The sequence below is a fragment of the Lutzomyia longipalpis genome, chromosome 2, assembly GCF_024334085.1.
Source record: "Lutzomyia longipalpis isolate SR_M1_2022 chromosome 2, ASM2433408v1".
Classification (NCBI taxonomy): Eukaryota; Metazoa; Arthropoda; class Insecta; order Diptera; family Psychodidae; genus Lutzomyia; species Lutzomyia longipalpis.
This window is the reverse complement of record NC_074708.1, coordinates 10,159,467-10,182,081: the sequence shown is the minus strand read 5'-3', so window position 1 is coordinate 10,182,081 and position 22,615 is coordinate 10,159,467. Positions and strand designations below refer to the sequence as shown.

The following is a 22,615-nucleotide window of genomic DNA, read 5'->3' as shown; positions in this document are numbered from 1 at the left end:
CTATTAGCTCCTCGATGCGTGTGTGGCCTTAGTGCTTGGCAGAAATGTGAATTATCCCGGGGCAGTGTGCATCCCAAATGATTTGATGTAAATTCAAGAGAAAAAAAAAATGAATGAAAAGGCGTCGTAGAGTCTCCGCATGTGTGGTGCACCACAAAAATGGGAGCAAGTGGTTCAAAGGAGAAATTGACGAGATCCGCTTCGGAGCGTTATGTTCACACGCAAGTGATTGAAAGGGAGCGCTTTGGGACTTTTGGCAAGAGGACCAAGAGAGGTAAGATTTATATCTGTGCTGAAGGAAATTGCATTCGTCGTTTCAGGGAGGTAGTCATGGACCATTTGAGTTTATTTCCACAAATTCTAAGCTTAAGAAGCCCAAAAAGAACCGGAAGAATTCTTGTTAAATGGGCAGATTGATTTAAATCTCATCCACCTTCACTTCCTGCAGTGGAAAGTTTATTTTAACGACTACTTAAGCTTGAACAGCGGCATGATTTTCTCAATTTGATATTTTAAGAATTTTTTACTCAAAGAAATTACTTATGCAGTCCGTTTTTTTCTGGGTCTATCCCACACTGTCTTCTCATTAGACTGAGAATTTTTCCAGTATAATGCCAACGGAAATGACAGAGTAGCTGTGAAAGTGTCACCAATGAAATCGGATGGAAGCAATTACATTTAAATAGTCTTGTTTTCATCCATCTTCTCTCCATCTCTATATATTTTTCCCATTTTACCCTACTCTTCTTGTATAGAGATTCTCCCAAGAGAAGCATCCCATCCACGATTTACTCACAGGTCGTAAATGTTATCACTCAGCGTCATGCCTCGGTGGAATGCTCTCTTTTTTTGTCAATTCCCAAGAATCCCTTTGGTTGCCCGCGGAGGCACTCCATCGCTTGCACCCATGCTAGTTAATTATTTAGACATTCAAGTGTCGTTGGGTAAAATATTCCCAAGACAAGTGCATTGTATTAAAGTACTTTTTCTCCGCAACAAAAGGGTCGGATTTTAAATCAACGCCTTGTTTATTTTTCTTCGCATCATCCATTCCCCCATCAGCGGCGCGGCATCGTAATGCCAATGAGGCTCTTCTCGTGATGCATTTTGTTGCACTTTGTTGCCACAATGTGTGGAGGAAATTCTCCAGCAAGAGAGAGAAAATTTATTCAAGTACAAGAATGGAAGTTGAAAAGTAAATCAACAAAAGAGCTTAATTTCACTACCAAACGGGCTTCCATTTATATGACAACAAGAAAATACTCTCTCTGTGTGTTTGCATTTTGTGTTTAGGAGTTTTCCTTTGCTGATGCATCCAAGAATTTCCGCATAGTAGACGAAATTTGGTGCTCTTGTGGTTGTTTTCCATTCCAAGCAAACACTTAGATGACGAAGAGGAGTCTTTAAATTATTTATTTAATTGTAAATTACATTTTTAGTAAAAATACTGCTGCTAAAAACTTTTAATGAAAAACGGAATTTTCTAAAATTAAATTGGAAAAGCTATTATGAATTAATTTATGCAAAGTTCCTATGAAAACTTTTTCTCTGGAAAATAATTCCTGAAAGCTTCTTAAATATTTTTTAGCTCATAGTCTCATGGGCTTTATCCATATGTAATTAACATGATAAACATTTTATAATTAGCCTGCAATTATTTTTTTAGCTTCGCTTGAAGCTTTTAACTTTATCTAAACAAATTAATATGTTCCTGTAACAAAAAAAAAGTATCCAAGAAAAACATTAATTGGACACATATTTGCTGAGTTATTAGTAGTTTGCAAATTATACTCCACGGCCGTGTATACGAAAGCTCTCCTTATTGTGGTAATAAATTTTCAGGTCATAATGGTAAAATAAAACATTACGAGCTCACTGATGAGGCCATAACTTTTCAATTTTGCTTGATTAAATTCCGAGACTTTTGTGATATTTTTGGTTACATAGAATTATTGAGAACTTGACTCTGCAAATTGAACTAATAAGATTTCTTCGTGTTTTCTTTGAAACTGTGAATTTTAGACACTTAAGTAAAGTTTCTTGATATTTAAAAACTCTCAAAGAACAATTTTTTAAACAAATAATTGTAAAATTAATTAAGATTTAATTATTGCTCTGATTTACCTTTATTTCTCACCTTTGTCGTTGAAGTGTTAAAAAAATTAAACTTTCTTCAATACTTTAGTTATTAAATATTCCTTCTTCAAGTTTCCTCATGATTAAAGGTCTATAAAAACTCAAACATTAATTAAATTATTGTAATTTTATAATGGACATTTCATTAAGATTCAAAATAACGTTCTCAACATATCCATATAGGTATACCTACCTACCTAAAAGACTTCTTGAGAAGAATGAGTGTAATTGAAGTCAATCTAATGTTCATTACTATTCTTAAGTTTCAACGCAAATTACTTAATCTTGATGAGTTGGAGAATCTTTCTGGTTTTGCTGCTTTCTAAATTCTCTCAAGTTTGTGGGAAGTCTTTTAGCTCTCAAGCCATGGACAATGATGATGTATGTGCATTGCAAAAGGCAGAAGACAAGGTGACTTTAATGTCTTCTTTGCATGATGGTAAAATTTCATCAACTCCGACGAAGTCACCTCGAGCCACCCACAAAGTGAGATTGATTAATTTACCTTTCCCATTTGCAGGTACTGCAAAAAAGCGCGATGTACGCACAATCACAGCATCACCCAGTGATCTTGGACCACCAAATAAGACTACGGGCAACAATACAAATGTCAGGAATGTCAGAGTCAACAATGCACCACGTAAGTTTGAGATTGATTATAAAGTTTTAATGTTATTGCCAATTTATTTCCACCTCTTCTCCCGAAATATTCTTCCACGTGCTATGCTAGACCACGAAGAAAACCTGCCGTCTTGTGGTTTCTGTGGCAATATTTTTTAAAGGGATTTCCCTTGGGCGGTGTGGTCTCATAATCGCACGAACGTGATATCCAATGAATCCAATTTCTTGTGCGCTTTTAGATTTAACACCACGCGGGTCAATCATTTATCAAAAGAAGATGCCTTTTTTTACACATAGGATAGCTGATTTGTCCATAAAAGAAATCCAGTGTGGGTGTTTCGGGCCCTCGTTTTCATCATGAGCTCTTTTTTTTTTACTACGAAAAAATAGCTCTTTTATGGTATGCAATAAATAGCACAATGATGCCGTAGTATATGAAGTTTATAGAGCTTATGGAGAGAGAGTCTCGTGCAAGATTGAAAAGGCAGAGTGATGTGATGAAGGAGGAAAAAAAAATAAGACAAGAATCTGCGAATTTACGTCGATGCGGAGAAAGGAATAAAGTGTTTTCTCATTTGAATTTTCTCATATATGCCGAAACTGTCGATGGGCTTTGTTTGTATTATGAATACTCCACACTTCCTTTCTCCGGGAACCAAAAAAAGATTTCTCAGACACCTTCTTTTTTATTATAAGAACTGGCAGCTATACTTCAAAGAGAGGGAATTTGATATTCATAGACAAATGTAATTTCCAAGTTCATTGATCCAATTGTATTCACATGGACAGACGATAATGTAACTTAAATGTTATGCTATAGTATAGGGGCATTCACTTTGGGGGTTTGGTAATGTAGTAATGCAGCTTGAATTTTGGGTTAAATTTTCTACTCATTTATATTAAAAACATTTTGTTTCTTTGAATGAAGCGACTTAAGAGATTTAATGATTTGGTACAAACTAACGTAAAATAATTTTTTTAATTTCAATTCAATTGAACTTAATTAAGTAAAGCTCATTTAATTTAAAAAGTAATGAAAAAGATAGATTTTGTACAATTCTAAATTTTCTTTACATTAAAATTAATATGTATGTATGTATATAATAAAATTAGTTTTTAGTAGGAGCTGAGGTGCTCCCTCCGAGGGCGTGAAGGATGATTTAATGTTTTTGTAAAATAATATGAAAGTAAAATCATTATACTTTCCCTTAGTGAATCCCCCCTAATATTTCAAACGTTTTGTACGTACCTGCCTAATTTAAATGGGAGGTGGGGTCCTCCACACCAAAAATTGTATCAAAGAAAAACGCGAGCACCTGTCGAGGCCAGTGAATAAAAACGACAGAGAGTGCGCATGATTTAAAATGCTATAAAGCAAATGGTACAAAGTGAAGTATTAAAATCACTAAAACTGGTTACATAAATCGTGATATTCGTACAAATCTCTTTTTGCTCCGCACAGCATTCGCGATGTAAGTTTGTATGGAATAAAACTCTTATACATGTCCACACCACAATGCCTCGCTGGCTGGGTTAATTTAGCTGCAGCAAGAAGGTACACAAAATTGAGCTATTGGAATCTCAATTTATCGATCATGAAACTCCGCGAAGATGCTCGCGAGGAATTCCCCTTTCGCTGTGCTCTCAGCTGTTTGGCAGAAGATTCAAACGTGTTTCAAGACTTTTTTTTTTCTTTATTACCTTCGCCAAAGCTGAAGAATGTCACTCATAGCGGTTCTTCCATTTTCACATATAACGATGTGGGGAATTGGTGAAAATTAATTGAGTGTAAGCAAATGACACACTCCACCGATTCAGCAGCTCTCTGGGCCATCCCAAAATTGATGAGGAGGAATGCTTTTTGTCCACAAGGCGGGCATAAAGAGACTCCTCCAAAAAATTGATCATCTCAGTCAATCAGTAGCATCCGGCTTAATGCCAAAAGAGCTGGCTCGTTGGCCCTCGTTGAGATTTTCAAAAAGAAAAGATTTCTTAAAGATGCTGACCTTGTGATTTCATAAGATTGTTCGTAAAGACAAATCCATCGTTTCAAGGAAATTTCTTTAAACGACAAATTGAAAAATATTGCCGGAAATTACTTCAGTTTAGTTTCTTAGACTGATGTTGGAATGAAAATAAATAATTAGGGGAAGCTGAGAGAACGGAAGATGGTTTTGTGAATTGGAATTCTTCAGAGTGTGAAAATTGCATTTAATAATCGTGGGATTAACACACAGCAAACAATAACAATTAATTTAATTCTTGCCGGGGGAATGCAATTTGTTGCTAACAGACTAAGAGTGAGATTCATGAGCTTTTCTATGAGAATATACAGTGATGGTTCGGGCTATAAATGTTTTTCAACAATAGATGATTCGTAGAACGTCTTTTTTTAAGATTCCTTTTATCCCTGCAGTTCCTTAAAAGGAAGCAAAGATGGTTCTATAATTAGTTTCTCCAGAAATTTTAATTCTATCCAATTATAAGCCATTAAAGAAGATTATTACAAAATACAAAATATATTTGCATTGGATCTAAAGATATTCAATTCATATAAATCGTTTAACGTCCTTTGACATAAATGGTGCATTTAGAATCATTTAGTGAGACATTTCGATATCAAAAGAGAATTTATGTTGCGCTTCAACTCGCCGTTCATACTTTGTGTTCCTCCTCAATCCAATCTCCACATTACCTGTGAGAGATGCTCAAGATCAGCAATATTGGGTGACTCTGGGGGGAACGTGTTTGGCTGAAACGAGAGAGTCAAGTTCATCGGAATCACATCGTGCCATCATGCAAAATAAGTTTAATTCCATTCAATTTCCTGTATAGCAATCATTGCAGTGATTACATAGCAGGGGGGATTGTGTGAAGATTTTTTTTGTAGCTTTTGGGGCAAAAAAGTCAGAGAAATTGGTTATATCATAATATTGGTAATTTAAGGAGCATAAAAGATGATTTTCAATACGTTTTTTATAGGTTCTTGAATTTATTAATTGTAATGAAATTTTCATATAAGTAATACCGGATTTTTTCATAATGAATTAAATTTAAATTAAAAACAATTTAAAGAGCAATACAAAGTCTGAAGATTGCCCAAAAATTTCTTCTCCATCTCAACTCTTTGTGGTCCCTTAACGAATTTTGTCTACATTTAGGCGGATAGTTTCAGTGAAATTTAAATTTTTTCATCCGTTAACTTTTCCGCAGAAAAACGATCCCCGATCGTGGCACAGCAATCACTTCCTGCCACCGTACCTGATGCCAACAAAGGATCTCCACCGGCAAAGAGGATGGTGCAGAGACGGCAGCAAATCACCCTGCAGCCCCAGACACAACCGAAGCAGCCACTCAAAGGTGAGTAACCCCATTGTGTGCTTAATCTTGCGTGTGAGGATCGTTCCCCATAACATTTTTCCTCATTAATTTTCCACATATAGCAAATTTATGGGAAAGTGATTAAAGACTCTTGTTCTCTGCGCTGAATTAAAATCCCCCAAGCCACTGGCACGGCAAATGAGTTTATTTTATTGATAAAAGAGACGGAAAAAAGTGTCTCCACTTCCGAAATAAGTCATTTCTCTGCGCTTGTCTTGTGTGTTAGCGAACATAATTAATGCTACAGAAGAATGAATATGCCGCCCATAAGTGGGGAAGTTATTCAACTTCTTCAAACGCCAATAACCGTCGCGTGTAGTAATTACAATTGTTAGTCATTTTACTTCTTTTTCTCTCTCTCTCTCTCTGCATCATTTTATGCAATAAACTTCTCTCCCAATGCTACACTTTTTTCTCAACAACCATCGAAGGTTTATTTTATGTTTTATTTACATTTAATAGCTCTTAAAATCACATTGTAATGAAATAAGTACAAAAGTTTTCGGCCAGGTAAAAAGAAACTTTTTTAATATTAAAAATAATTAATTTTTTTGAGTATTTAGTGATAAATAGGACCTGAGGAAGGTAGTAAATTTGCCGAAATGTCAATCGCTGGGCACATTTTAACTGCAGAACAAACATATTATCCGTTTATCTTCAGCATTTAAATTTCATTCGAGAAATAAGTATAGGGCTTTTGAAACGAAAGAAATTAAAGCCAAAAACTTCTAATCCCTCCCAAAAAACCATTTTGAGGGAATTTTGTGAGCAAACGATTGACGACAGTGTGCAATGAAGTGTGTTGATGTGAAAAATTAACATAAATCCATTGAGTTTAATGCTGGAAAATGTTAATTGGATGGAATAAGACACAGGTGCAATGGTTGTCTCCCCGAAAGAAGCATACTAAAATTGCCATACGGTTCTCTTTTTATGGGGATTTTCGCAGTTTAAATCAAAAGGGGCAAATAAGTGTCACTTTACTGTGACGCCAGCAAAATTCCAAAGTCTGTCGTGCTCAATCAATTTATCTCCCAGACATTTATGGTAATTTCGAATGGAAAACAGCTTATATATGTGAGACTAATAGCTAAAGCGTTGAATATAATTTTAATAAGATATTTTAAAAATTTACATAATAAAAGTTATACCATTTGCATTGAATAATGCCAGCCCGATAGAGGTTTTGATTGAAGAATATATTCTTGTTTGAATAAGAAGGAAGATTTATTGCTTTTAGCACTTTAATTAATTTCAACGTCATGAACACGACTTCTTAAAAATTCACGAGAAAAATTATTTTTATTGATTTTTTCCGTAGAATTTGTCTAAGGATATATTAAGGAATAATATGGATTTTGAAATGAAATTTATGAGCAAATCCTTGATTTTGAAAGCCACACGCTCAGCACTCGTGAGCATAAATTGCATGGTGTGGAATATATATTTTTATTTTAAATAATTCTAATGTATTCATGAATTGACTCACTTTTAAATCGATTTTATAGTAAAGTTTAGAATGAATATGAAAAAGTTTTGAAAAAAAGCTTTTAGAATTTTATATTTATTAAAAGATATTGTAAAAAGACTTCCAAGCTTTCGGTCATTATCATGCCCTCATCAGGCCGTATAAAGTTACTCGTAATCCAATGCTTTTACTACCCTTAATATTTTAGAGGTATACGTTTAACTGATTGATTTAAAAATCTTATTACTGAATTCAATTATTCATCCGCATTGTAATAAATTTATTTGCCCCTTAAGTATTTCATCGAATTAAAGTATTTAATCTACATTTAAGCCATTGCTAATTTCCATTGTCGATCTCTTATGGAAATAAATGATGGGAATTTATTGTTATGAACTGAATCTTTTCAAGTGGAATGACTCTCGCAGTAAATTGCGTTGATTTTTCGAGCTACCGTTTTCACGTTCTTTTTTCCCCAACGTCTCTTCCAATATATCATTGAATGAAAAGAGAGGCACATATAGAGGAGCAAATTGAAAAAGTCTTCGGTCCGTTGAATAAGTAGTTTATGGTGTTTGAACGGTAATTCAATTTGAGATTTAATACGCGCGACTTGTGCATTCCTCCTTCCCGAGTAAAATCCTAATGAATTGCCCGGGAAAAACATTAATATGCACGATTCCACACATGTTTTATATCTCATAGAGTCATCGGCTGTCCATTGCAGATTGACATTTTCTTCTTCTGTGTACACCTTACAATTCACTCGCGCTGCGATGAAAAGTCCGCAATGGTTTGTGGTTTGATGACTCCTTGACGAGGTGGTTTGAAATGGCAAAGAGGCACGAGTTTGGAATTGTCCACATTTCAGAGGCCGCTGACCATTGATGACTTGGCAAACGCAACTTGATTTTTCCATCAATTGGCTAATTTAAAATCTATCCAACGAAAGAGAAACATCGCTTGTGAGATGTGAGAATTCTTTGCGAGTCTCAATTAATTGCAAATGAACCTTCTCCCCATAAATGATGATCAATTGAGGAAATTTTTTGCAACACTTCTTCATTCAGTTCTCGCATTGCGTTCAGCGAGTGCGGTAGCATTTGGTGATTCGGGCCGATTTTTTTGCTCGCTGCTTCTGAACGTTTTACTTTTTTTCTTAAAACCCCTTCATACGCGGCTTCTTACCTTATTTTCTGTCTAACCGAGTGCACAAAAGGGCTTGAACTTATAGTGCTCAGTGGTGAAATGGAGAAGGGCCCAGAGCCCGGTGGGGGCCCCCCCCCTCGAACAAACTCAGAGTCATTTGAATATTTGCCGGGAGTCAATTACAATGGGTTTAGAGTGATGTGCATTAAGGATAACATTAGTCCACTGTTCCTTGGCGGGCTAATCAAAGATAAGTGTGAAGAGGGCTCAATCTCGGAAATCGTCAAGATCGGAAAAAATAGTGTGGTGATCCATTGCAGGGATAAGAAATCAGCAAATGATCTGTGCAAAAATTCGTCAATTAAAGAGGCCGGTTATAAACTGTTTATTCCCCTCTATTATGTGTCAAGTTGTGCAATCATTTTTGATATCGATACTGAATTCTCAGAGAAGGACATTTGTGAGAAAATGGATGCGCGCCAATTTCAGCCCCTGAAGGTAGAGAGAATTAAGAGGAGGATGTTCGATGGCGGGAATTCAGAGTTGGTGGACACCAAGAGAATGAAAGTCTTTTTTCACGGCACGGATATACCACAACATGTATACATCAACTACGCAAGGATACGGTGCGAGCCCTTCATCCAAAGGCTCCAACAGTGCAAGAAATGCTGGAGGATCGGTCACTGGAAAACCGTTTGCAAAGAGACCGAATCAAAATGCATGATTTGCTGGGGAAACCATCTGGCGACCGCGTGTGAATCCAACCACAACACCAAGTGCATCCTCTGCCAAGGACAACATAGGTCAAATGACTCATCTTGTCCTGAGAGGATGAGACAACTTAACATCAGGATCGCAATGGCCTCTCAAAACCTTTGCCGTAATGAAGCTGCCTTGCTCTTCCCACGACCAAAAAAAAATGCATATAGTTTTAGGCAAATAGTCCTGAGCAATTCCTTCCAGGCACTGGATGAGGAAGAGTACCCGTTCCTTCCAAGCCAGAAACCAAACCGTGTCAATAGGGCCGCGAGAGAGATCCCCGCCCACCAAAAACCCCCCACAATTACTCCCACTCAGAGAACAATTCCAACAAATCCAAGAGGCACAAAGAGAGTCAATCCGGAAGCTGAAGAGAACGATCTTATCGAAAAGGCAATCGCCAGATCTCAGAAGGAGAGGCAAATACTTGAAGCTAGTGGATCAATACCATCCAACAACACTGCCCAAAAAGCCGTAGAAACACCCACTAAGGAGCAAAATCAACAACCAAAAGCACATTGCAGCACTGTTGTTCGCGCCACTCCCCCACGAAAGATCTCACGCTCTGAAAAAGACTCCCCACAGGTAACAAAAGACCCTATACTTGATGAGAAAATAAAGCAAGTTTTAAAAACTGCCGATTCTTTAATTAATTTGCAAACAACAAATTCACCAACAACTCACACAAATCACAATAAAGACACACTCTCCACAAAACAGATGGACACAGACACATAAAAAAACCTTTTCAACGATCAGGTCAATAGATCTGATTTATTTGGAAAGATTATCTCGACAAAAAACTGCACAATTAAATGCCTTTCGGGGGCACGTGCTCTGCTTGCCCCCACTTATACACAATTCTGCATTCACAATATCGCCTCATTTGTCGTACAACCACTGCCGTTATAATGCAATCACTCACAACACGCACCGAGATATCTTTATCTCACTCACTCTCACACCCCAAATCCTACGCTGGGAAGGATGAATAAAACGAATATAATCCAATACAACATTAATGGATTTTTCAACAATTTCATTGATTTGAATCTCCTGTGCAATGAATACGACCCACTAATCCTTGCCCTTCAAGAGACCCATTTAACCAGCAGAAAACGTCCCTCCCTCAGGGGCTATGATATTTTCCACAACAACCATCCGTCTAATACAGCAAAAGGCGGTACAGCGATTCTGGCTAAAGCCTCACTAGGTGCAAGGGAGATTGTTGTTGATACGTCTCTTCAATGCACAATTGTGGAAGCCCTTGTACACGGCAAGAAGATCACTGTTTGCTCTCTTTATTTGAATCCTGCCGAGGATATCTCCCTTGTGGAGATGAATCGCCTAATGAGACACCTTTCTGGGCCTCTGTTGCTGCTGGCAGACATGAACGCCAGGAGCAATCTCTGGGGTCTTGAGGGATCAAATTCGAGGGGGCGAACCATAGAGAAATTCATTGAGAACCACAATTTCAACGTACTGAATGACGGTAGAATTACATATACTAGTCCGGGATACGGCACTTCATCTTGCATTGATGTATCTCTCTGTACTCCTGGCCTCGAGTTGCTGTATGATTGGAACGTCCTTGATGATTTATATAGCAGTGATCACTATCCCATTGTGATTTCCTCTAATGCTCAACCCGTCGAAAGTATACGAAGGCAAAGATGGATTGAAGACAGAGCAAACTGGCAGGGCTATCAGAGTGCAATGGTCGGCGGTCTTGATGGGGTCGAGCTCCTCGAGGACACCGATGACGCGCTGAGGGTTTTTGGAGAGGTGATTCGAACTGCAGCAAGGACTTATATTCCACGCTCAACGGTGGCTCCACTTAAGAAGTTGGTTCCCTGGTGGTCGAGGACCTTGGCCAACCTGGTCTCAGAGAAAAAAAAATTGGGAAGGAAAGTCAGGCGTAGGCCGACACCTGCAGTCTTGGACGCATATCGCATGAAAAGGAGTGAAGTCAAGAGAGCGGTGCTGGAGGCTAAACAAAAAGCATGGAGAGATTATGTTTCACGCATTGGACCAGATACACCCTCTAAGGATGTGTGGAGCAAAATAAGAAGAATAAATGGTAACTTCCGTAGCGGTGCTCCTAGGGAAATCCTGGGAGAGAACGGATTCTCCTCCGATCCCAAAGTTATTGCCCAGGCCCTGGCTGTGGCTTTCCATCGCAATTCCGATGACTCCTACCTTGGATCTGAGGATATCTCCAGGAGGGAAGCACTGAGCTTCCTCTGTTTTGCACCCGAACGCCCGACACAGGATGCCCTGAATTCCCAGTTCTCTTTCAGAGAATTAGAAAAGGCCCTTCATACGGCAAAAGGCAAGTCGTGTGGACCGGATGAAATCTCCTACGCTATGCTCAAAAATCTCCCTATTCCTGAAAAAAGAAAACTGCTGATTGTCTTCAATAGGATCTTCTCGGAGGGAAGATTCCCAGGGGAGTGGAAAACCGCCACCGTGATACCAATACTGAAGCCCGGCAAACCACGCTTGGATCCCAACAGTTATCGACCGATATCTCTCCTGAGCTGTGTGGGGAAGATAATGGAGAAGATGGTAGCGGAAAGATTGGTGTGGTGGCTGGAGAAACACCGCCTACTTCCCATTAATCAGTCCGGCTTCCGTAAGAACAAATCTACATCTGACAATCTGGCGTTCTTCCAGCACTTCGTGGCAGATGCACTCAACAGGGGCGATCACGTGTACGGCGTCAGCTTCGACCTCGAGAAGGCTTATGAAAGAGTATGGAGGGTGATCATAGTAAATCAACTGAAGCTTTGGGGCATTGATGGTGAGATTCTCATGTACATCTGTAACTTCCTCTCGGACAGAAAATTTAGGGTGGCTGTAAATTCCACCCTATCTCAACCATTCACCCAAGTTAACGGTGTCCCTACGGGGAGCGTATTAAGTGTTCCTCTCTTCCTGGTGGCCATGAGTGGAGTCTCGCACTCCCTTGCCTTCTGCAGAGTCGAGCACCTTCTTTATGCGGATGATCTATTAATATTCGCTAGCTCAAGAGACAGCGGAGCAAGAACTGAAGTTCAAAAGGCAATCAGGTGTCTGGAAGTTTGGTCAAAGGAGTATGGCTTCAAGTTCTCGGAACAGAAAACAAAATCCATCCATTTCTGCCGACACCAGCCTTGCTTGACCCCACCTAGCCTAACAATCTATAACTCGCCTATTGTTGTTGAGGAATCCGTCGAGATACTGGGTGTCAGGTTTGATAACAAACTGTCCTTTAGGCAACACGTGGCAAAGCTCAAGAGTGAATGTGCCAAAAGAGTGCAACTAATTAGGGTCCTAGCCAACACATCCTGGGGTGCTGATAGATCTCAGCTACTGCAGGTTTCACTTGCCGTAGTGGGGGGTAAATGCGACTACGGTGTTCAGGCATATGGTACAGCATCAATCTCAACCCTTAACAAACTTAACGGCCCCTACAACTCTGCTATTCGTCTCTCAATTGGAGCCTTCAAGTCATCACCCATTGAAAGTGTCCTCGCAGAGGCCGGAGTGCCGGACTTGGAGGAGAGAAGGAACCTGCTGATCATGCGATGGGCAAACAAGGTGAAATCTGATCCATCACATTTACTACATAAAGCTATCGCAAGCAGAAAGCCCCTGAGAAGCAGAAGAATCACCTCCATTGTTGATCATTTCCTTCAGCGAGCACGTGAGTACAAACTGCCACAAATGCCACTACGTCGCAGACCGCTTCCGATCAACCCGCCATGGTACTTCAGCGAACACTCTGTGGACACTTCTTTTAGCGCCCACAAGAAAAGAGACACCCACCCTTTGGAGTTCCTGGGGATGGTTCTGGAGAGACTTGAGAGTCTGGAAAACACGCAGGAAGTCAAACTGTTCTACACAGATGGAAGCAAACAGACCGACGGTACAGGATTTGGAATGTACAGAGTATCCCCGGAACTAAAACTGGCAAAAAAGCTAAGAAAAGAGGCATCAATTTTTTCGGCGGAGGCTTCTGCCATTCTTTTCGCCCTGCGGTTTGATCCTGAGGATATGAGCCGCCGAGTTATATTTACTGATAGTCTTTCTGTGTGCAATGCTATCCTCGGATTCGACTCCCGTGCGTCTCTTGTTGTTAGCATCAGGGACCTTCTCGTGGGAAACCCACGGCTCCGGATCGTCTGGATTCCTGGACACTGTGGCATCCCGGGAAATGAGGTTGCAGATAAATTGGCCAATTCTTCCGTCAGTCGATGTCTTCTGGATGATCAGAGGGTGTCTTTGGAGGATTTCCAGCACCAGACCAGAGTTGCGTGGCAGAGGAGGAGGAATGAGGATTGGGCCAGCGTCGCCGTTGACAACAAATTCAGGAGTATCTGTAGCGACCCCTCTGTACTTATCCGTCCCGCTTGCTTGGGCAGAAGAGAGCAAAGTATCCTAACACGACTTAGAATAGGACACACGCGGGTAACGCACGGGTACCTCATGGAGGGACTCACGCGCCCGCCAAAATGTGACGTGTGTGTGGGTAACAAGACTGTGACGGTGCAACACATTTTGGAAGAGTGCGTTAAATTTTCGAACCTGCGAAACGCCCTTGGGGGCATAAGTGTCACCATGATCGGAGATGGAGGTGGTGAATGTGACATTAAAAAAGTGTTGGACTTTATTGAGAAGTGTGGACTACTTAGTGACATTTAAAAAAAAAAGAATCCCGCGAAAAATGACTCCATAGAACCGTAGCATAACCATTCGGGGGGGCCCCGTTAAACTCCAAAACAGTGCATATAGCCCCAGTTGTTGAGCACTGTGATATCTTACCATAGTGATGATGATGATGACACTTCTTCATTTCACTTCACCTCTTGGTTGGATTGTTAAGTCATTGCGCTGAGGAGAGTGAGAGAGTGTTCCAAGAATAGCAGCTTTTAGAAAAATTTAAATATTTAAACGGAGTTGTTTTCGTTAAAACAAATTGAGAAAAAAATTATTTTTCGTTAAGATGGCGGGCTAAAGGACGCTATACAGACGCCATTTTGTTTTCAATTACTTTACTTTTTGATTTGGATCTAAAAGCTTAAAGCTACGGTTTTCTCGAGACACCTGAAACACAAAGGCTTCAAAGAAACAGCAAGAGATTTGATGGAAAAGAAGAAATTACCTGACTATCTCCCGACAAAAAAATTAATAAATTCAAATAGCGCAAACGATTTGAGCTATTAATTGAATTAAAGCAGAAATCTCTTATGAACGGAATTCCTATTGAGAGTCGTGCTCTCTATTCGCAAACAATTAAACAATTAAAGGGGACTAAATGATGAGAAAATTTTTGCAATTAATTGCTGGTGAGTGTCTCAAAAAAGTCGTGTTGTTTATTGTTTGGGAAAAAGAAAATTCAGACCTTCTAATTAAATACATTTTTCTCCATTCTGCCGTTGTGTTTGGGTTTTTTGTCCATTGTCCCTTAGCTAACGATAAAATTCACTTGACTCAATTTGCGGGGCTTTTAAGAAACCGGCGTCTTTGTACACTTGAGTAATGTTTCTATTTGTACAGAAAATTCTCCATGTGAGACAGAGAGAAAAAGAGAAGGAATTGGCTTTTTTTAAAAGAGGTGCAAAAGTGTGAAAAAGGTTAAGGTGGAGTTGTACACACACACTTAATGATTAATTTATAAGAGGTGAAAAAGAAATTTCTTTTCACTTTTTCCACGTGGATTTTCCACATATTGCTTCTCTGTTTTTTAAACAAAATAACAATACAAGAAGAATTTAAATTTGTAATTCTGTATTTTATCTTGATTTTGTAATTACTTTCCAATTTCCTCCACTTGCAGTCCTCATCAAAATTTGTATATATACAAAATTGCAACATACATTATTTCGTGATAATTGTAAATAAATCTCTCGAGTCTCCGGAGGCAAAGCTCTTCTCCCACAACTTGAGGAAGTGATTTTAATTGTGTAGCTGTTGTTAAAATTTAATTAACACACCACAACACAATAATCCCAAAAAACTCATTGCCGCTACAAAATTTCTTGTAGTAATGTTTGACTTTAATAAATCTACATCTTAATTACTTATTCTTCACTTCTATGCAAATTCCTTTGCATTATATATTGTACACAATAGTGTTGAATTTCCTCCGATGAACTCCACTTGCAATTTTAATTATTCCATGTATATAAATACACCAATAGTTTGTACGAAAGTTCTGTAACAAAATGAAGTACAATTTTGAATGGTAATTCAGTTTCATTTTGCGAATTTTGTTAGAGATGTTTTTTCTTTATTAATTTTGAACAATATTGGAGACTCTAGATAAAGCTAAACCAGCGTTGATGATACAATTTGATAATTTTTAAGTTATTGAGAAGGATTGTGCAAAATATTAACCAGGCGGCTCCATCTTCATCTGGTAAATTTCTTTTTTCTTGTCAATTTAGAGGACCAGGCGCCTCCAGCTACATATAATTCTTACTTATACTTGGATCAGTTCTAGATCAGACATCAGACACATCCATTTTAAATTCGGACATTTTTGCATAAGTTCTAAATAGAGAATAATCCCCAAACACCAGGCGCCTCCACTGTATTTTCTAATAACTCACAACAAAAATTCCCTTATAAGTTCATCAAAGCAAAGCAATTGAATCTTTCACAAAACCTTCCTTATAATATTCAATTGTGCATTATGTGCATAAACTCAATGCTCACAGGTGGGTGAAGAAGAAAGACTTTCAGTGGGGGAGGCCCTTAATGATGGTTGGGAAGGTGGTAGGAAAAAGGTAAAAGATTCCATGCATCAATTGCTGTTGAAATAAATTAATGAAATTATATATTGCCTCCACCTACAATTTTTCCTTCTTTAGTTATGTATCAATTTTATGCCGCGTCACTCTCTCTCTCTTGTCTCATTTGCCGGTGAGATTTGTTAGTCTCGCGAGGATGTCTGCGGGGGGGGAAATGTTGTGGCTTTGGTTTCAATGACTTGTTGAAGAAAGTATTTTTTGTATGGAATACTCTGCCCAAACAGTTGGTGAATTGAAGTGAGAAAGTCTAGGCTACACAGTTGCATTTATGCTCTCACACTGTGTGGTTCGTCGCTGGTGTGTACAAGAAGTTGTTGACTTTACCTTCGGTAAGGTGGTTTAAAGTTTAAAGAGCCGTCAGGGGAATTAATTCAATTTGTGTCCATTTAGTTACTGAATTGCAAATTTGTAACGACAACAGCTATGGGTGAATTGTGAAAATATAACTTGATGCAGAAGGGATAAATTTGTGAACGTGTTAGATAATTTTGGACACTCAAGTGTTATTCTTGGGGTCAAGAGGGCAAGGCAAGAGTGTTTAAATGTGCGAAAATGGGTCTCAATAAATTCGTTTCGCTTTTCCACAACTCAACATCAGACGTGGCGGCTGATTTTAACAACAACAGCGGCAATCGCATCAAAACCACCTACACAAGTGATTTGGATTTATACGCCAACACTCAGCGGTACAAGAAATCGATCCTCTGGGGCTCCCTGCGTCTCCCAACAAAATTCAGAGGTATTCTCACTACTATATTGTGTGTGTGTCCCCCCGAAATCATCTGTCGCTTTTCCCGGGGATAAAAATCCCACCCAATGCCACCATCCCCAATTTTTCCACCCATGCTGATTCATGAAAGGCGAGAGTTGAGAATCGCTGTGAGGGTGATTCATCGGATGTGCATAGCTCTAGGCGTGCGCAAATGTTCCGTGGCCGCACTCTGAAATCATCATCAAAAGGAGATTTAGAATATTTCACTGCGGGAACAAACAACACCCATTAGTTCCAAACCGCGCAAAGTTCTCTCCGCGGGTTTTCGCTTTAAGCTGCTTTCCTGCAACATTTTTTTTCCATCCACCAAACATTTCCCAGTGGTTTTCCTCCCTCTAAGCTCCATGCGCCTTCAACACTAAAACCCATCACTTTTCATTCAGTTTTGTACCGTCAAAGTGAAAATTGTAAATGTTCTATTTTTCTCACATCATTCTCTTCGCTTTTGGGACAAAAAGCAACAAAAGAAATCATATTTGTGTTACAAATTGCCCTGTCAGGTGATGTGAAGTTTATTTTTGAGCAATTTCTGCAGCTAAAAAGAAAAAGTTTCACACCAAAAATGCCCATTTTTCTTCAAATCTTTTTTTTCTAATCAAATAAATCTCTTAAAGTTTTGCACATTTTGTGTAGTACTCTCTTAAATTAATTGTCATGTACATTATTAATTCTGATATTACCACTAACCCACTTTCTTTGCCAAAATAGCGTAAGGGTATTAAAACACTTTCGCTGTGGCTTTGTAGAAATTTTTGTCTGTACACACGAATTTCGCAATGAATTTGCGGTTTTAATTAAAGCGAATCAGTCTTGCAGATAAAGTAAATTTACTCACCATGTAAACATTTTGCAAATAGTGGTTATCAACTGATATAATTACAATAGGAAAGTTTTTTTTAATAATTATACTGGGATATTAATTTTAATTGTAGTGTTTATTATACCAAAAGTTTTCATGTTGATTTTTATTGTATCTAATATGTGCTTAGGCCTAAATAAGATTTAGGTTTGTTGTTATCTTGTTAAATTGTAAAGAAATAAATTAGTTGAGTTGGAATATTGTCGGTGTGAGGATTATCAAAAAGATATTTTTAATAATTCGTTGGAATTTGATTTAACTCTTACGAAGAATTAATAATATTTTTTTTAGATTCCAACATTTTCTGAACTGTGCACAGAAATAAACCCCATAAATTATTTTTAATTCATTTTTAACAATGATTATGTTTTTTTAATAAATCAAATCAATTCAAATCAGCCATTTTACCATGAAAAGCTACCCGATGAATTTTTCTCGCAGTGTACCAAAAACGTTAAATTTTACAGCTGGATCGTCAGAAGTTTATAAAGAAAATCGCCCAAAGCTGATGAGAGACATGTGCAAATGGGCTTTTAGACGTTTTTCCGCCAATTTCCTTTCACCAAGGCGATCTTGACTTTTGCCAAAAAAAAAGAAACTTTATTTATATCTCCCGCGCAATTTTTCTCGCAGCTTTGCTTTTTCAAATTGAGAGAGAAAAAAATTAATAACGCATCTCAATGAAGTCATGTCGGTATTCATAGAATTATGGATACGAACACATAACTTTGTGTGCATTCAACGCAATTGCTTCCATATGATTTGTATGTTGGGCATCAGTTGAAAGGGGAGTGAGTTGTACGTTGGTGTGTGTTGTGGGGTCTTTTTATGCTGCGAATTTAACGCATAATAATGATCAAGTTGGAGAGACGAAGTGTATGCGAGTTGGAAAAAAAGTGAGACGCGATCAGTTGCTTGTTGAGCGTCAAAGAGCGCACGATCGTGGATTTTTTCGCGGTGTGTGTAGAAGAATTGAGAAAAAGTCCCAAATTTCGTGACTCGGTCAGGAATAATGGGAATTACGCGGCATTTTATTGAATAAATTTGATGGCTTTTACGGTGGTCTGTTAACCTCTTGGGGCAGGTGTGTGGATTTGTGTGAATGTGTCCCTATTGTGGATGGAAGCAAATTTTTTTTGCAACAATGTGACAGCTTTCGGGGAAAATAGGTTGTGATGTCCCAGAGTGGAAGAAAGGTGTGCAAAAATGTTCTTGAATAAAAAAGGAACACAGTGATGAAAAATTCTCAATGGCTTAAGAAGGGAATGAATAGTTCTTGCAAAGAAAAGTTGCTATAAAACACCGCTAAATGTTCATTGATAGAAACGGTGAGTTCTTTTTTTCTTCATTCCCATAGCATTACGCTTTCTTGTGGTGAAAATTGCAAATTGGACGAGGTGTTTCTTCACTTGGCAAATCCCAATAATTATAGCGTTTCTCTGGTGTTTATGCTTGAAGGTAAAATAAAACTCGACACAGTGAGTTGGAGGACAAAAAGTCTTCAATGTGTTTTGAGAACATTCTAACTTTAGCCCACTTGGCAATCAAATTGCTCTGAAAACGTTGAATTTTCCCGCATTACCTCTCAAAGTGGTTTGGATGCATACAAGGGGTTTGTTTTGATTTAATAAAAATGTTTCTTTTGAGATGAAAGGGACATTTTTCAATTCCGAAAAATCAAAGCGTCGCTGGCGTAAAAAATCAAATACAATTAATAAAAAAAATAATTTAATTTCTGAACAAATAGTAAACGTTGAATTATTTTGAACTTTAACGAACTTTTCACTTCGCACCCTTACTCATAAAAAAAAAAATGCTTGATAAACTTTTTATAGCTTATTAAACCGCAATAATGATAAAAACAAACAACAACATTCAACTAATCTTGTACGTAGTCAACGCACCTTGCGCAAATATACTACAAACAAATTCCTCATATTTGAGTCAGTGTCTAATCACTGGTGTGTAAATTAGTACTCTTCATCCTACTAACATTGTCTGGGAAATCTCCTCCCTCTAATTTAAGTTGTCATTCTAGGGGGATTTCTAATTAAGCAAAAATACTCTCTAAACGAGTTCTGTGCCACTTCTGCATTAATATAAATTAATTCTCTGCAAAGTAGCTCCTCTTCACTTCTTTCAATTTAACCACCATTCTCCTTCTTCAGCTTTTCCAGCTCTATACATGGAATATTAGTTAAATTAGATGACATTTTGACCTCTCTGTGTGTACTGAAAATGTAATGATGAGAGTCTTGAGTTTATGACTTTGGCTTCTGCTTGAAAGACACTATAAAATGGATTTCCTCTCCTATACAGGGTGGAATAAGTTTCTTTTGATACACCCAAAAAGGAGAAGATGTCACAAGCAGATGGAACAAATTATATTGGGGAGATTCCCTCTTATTCTCCCATTCTGGTGTCTTACATTTTCTTCCAACATTTTCCCTTTTTGCATTTAGAGTTTTGTGGCGCCAATTTGCCAAAATGAATTCACAGAGAGTCCCCACAGAATGTTTGGATTGTTCCGACTCATCTTACCACATCAATTGCCAATGGGATTCGTTTACATGTTTTTGAGACTTTCAGCTTTTCCCAAGACTTTTCCAACAAATTTTCATTTTATATAACTCACTTTTTTGCGCCTTCGCACAGTTCCTCACAGTGGCACCTTGCCAAAAATCATACACACAACGCCTATATGAATTTTTCATTTTCTGCTCGTTTCAAATGAAAATCTTAATAATTTCCGAAACATTAATTTAAGCCAAATAGTGAAAGACGTTTTTTTTGCGCAATGTTTTCTTAACATTTTTTTCCGTCCAAAACGGAAGAGCGTTGGTGGATAAAATGCGCTTTTATGCACCAAAGAGAGACCTTCGTGGCGGTTATACTTTATCACACAAATATCAATTTGTCACGTGCTGACAAATTTATCGAAAATGATGCTCATAAATCAATAGAGAAATTTTTTACAGCAATCAAAATTTATGAAAAAAATCACGTGAAAGCGAAAGTTTGCACCAAATTTTCAGTTTAAAGTGAATTTTTAATTATCCAAAACGATGGGGAAGTGATGAATAAATGATGAGATTTGGCGCTAATCTGTTCAGCTGAGTCTCTCTAATCCGATACTCCTTTACAGCGTTTCAAATGTGTTGATTAATTAGCGAAATGGAAGCTTATTTGGACAAAATGCAGTTCATGAATTTGAGGGAAAAAATGGCAATTCTAAAATAAACTAGTTTTGTTCATTTAATTTTATCATGATTAATATGACAAGATAAGAAATGAGTTTTGGTGAAATGTGAACGATTAAATTTGCATAGAAATATCATTGGGAAAAACATTGCTTAATAAATTATTTGTTATTTGTTTTCGCTTTTGTAGTGGGTTGACTACCAGGCGTCTCCATCTAAACGTGATAATATAGATTGATTTGAAAGTAAAATCCGAAGAAACAATATAATAGTGATGAATAAATAGGATGCTAAACATTTTTTATTACGAAACTACAAACTCAAATTGAGACGTTTACTTTATAAGTTGATAAGCGAATAGGGGGCGATGGCCTAAATCTGACCCGCAGCAGTCAATTGATAAAACGAAAAAGAAGAAAGATTTATTAAAAATTAAAACTAAAAATCAAATCATTCTAAACAAAATTGACAAAAAAATCATTAAATAGAAAATTTATCTTCTTCTCTTACCCTAATGCTTCTCTGTATGATTTCCATTTCTAATCTTAAATTAATTGGAGTGAAAAGTCCATATAGAATTCCCAAGAAACGCACACGTAACCCCACCCATCTCGGTGCATCGGTAGTATAAAGTACTGAGTCTTATGCTCATGATTTTCATGAAATATTTACTTAAAAACCATAACTGTTTCAAACAATCAACCTAAACATGAAATTGTATGTGCATTTAATTGATTCCGTCCTCCCCTTTTGCTTCACATACGTATTGGAAGCATTGGAAGCAAAGAAGGGGAAATCAACAGTTGCAGAATTAATATTCCGTAACTGCCCGGAAAATATAAACATATATTGAAACAGAGCACCGCACTATAATTGACTTTCAGGAGTGGATGATTTAAATATCAATTTGGCGGGAATTTTCCATTTGGGAAAATCGCAGAGATTTGCGGTTTGCTTAAAATAGATTTTGATTGCGTAAGTTCATCACTCAAAAATCGCGTTCTTTGCCATCGTAAATACATCGAATTTAATCAATGATGATTTTTCTTTTGAATGTGTGTTGATGGTGTTCAGTTAGAAAAAACAGACATTTCCACTAGATAAGCTGTAATTGAGATGAAATAGAAATTATGTACGTGGTTGTATCTTTATACACTAATCGCTCGATGTAGAATGAAGAATGAAGAGGCTGAGCTATGTGGGCGGCATCTGGCACGTCGAGTTAAAGTGCAAAAATCACTTTTAAACTGACCACAATTTGTACAAATTGCATACCATGGAAATTGTTTTGGGTCAGAGATGTGGTGTGAATAGTTAATAAATTAATACCACCACACTATATGTATAATAATGTATGTATATATAGGCTTGTACTACAGCATGGGGATACATATAATGCTGTGCTCAGAATAAATTAGCAAGATATTGCATTTATTTGACGAGAGCTGTAACATGAAAAGTCTGCAATTTACA

General features: G+C 37.8%; 1 protein-coding gene across 1 annotated transcript in view; it reads left to right on the top strand.

Moving 5' to 3' along the window:
• Window positions 1-22,615, top strand: part of LOC129791290 (uncharacterized) — a 78,026-nt gene that overhangs the window by 44,189 nt on the left and 11,222 nt on the right. The window contains exons 5-6 of the mRNA XM_055829365.1: window positions 2,657-2,776; window positions 5,971-6,117. Of these exons, the coding sequence (XP_055685340.1) occupies window positions 2,657-2,776; window positions 5,971-6,117 (267 nt within the window). The remainder of the gene's footprint in view (window positions 1-2,656; window positions 2,777-5,970; window positions 6,118-22,615) is intronic.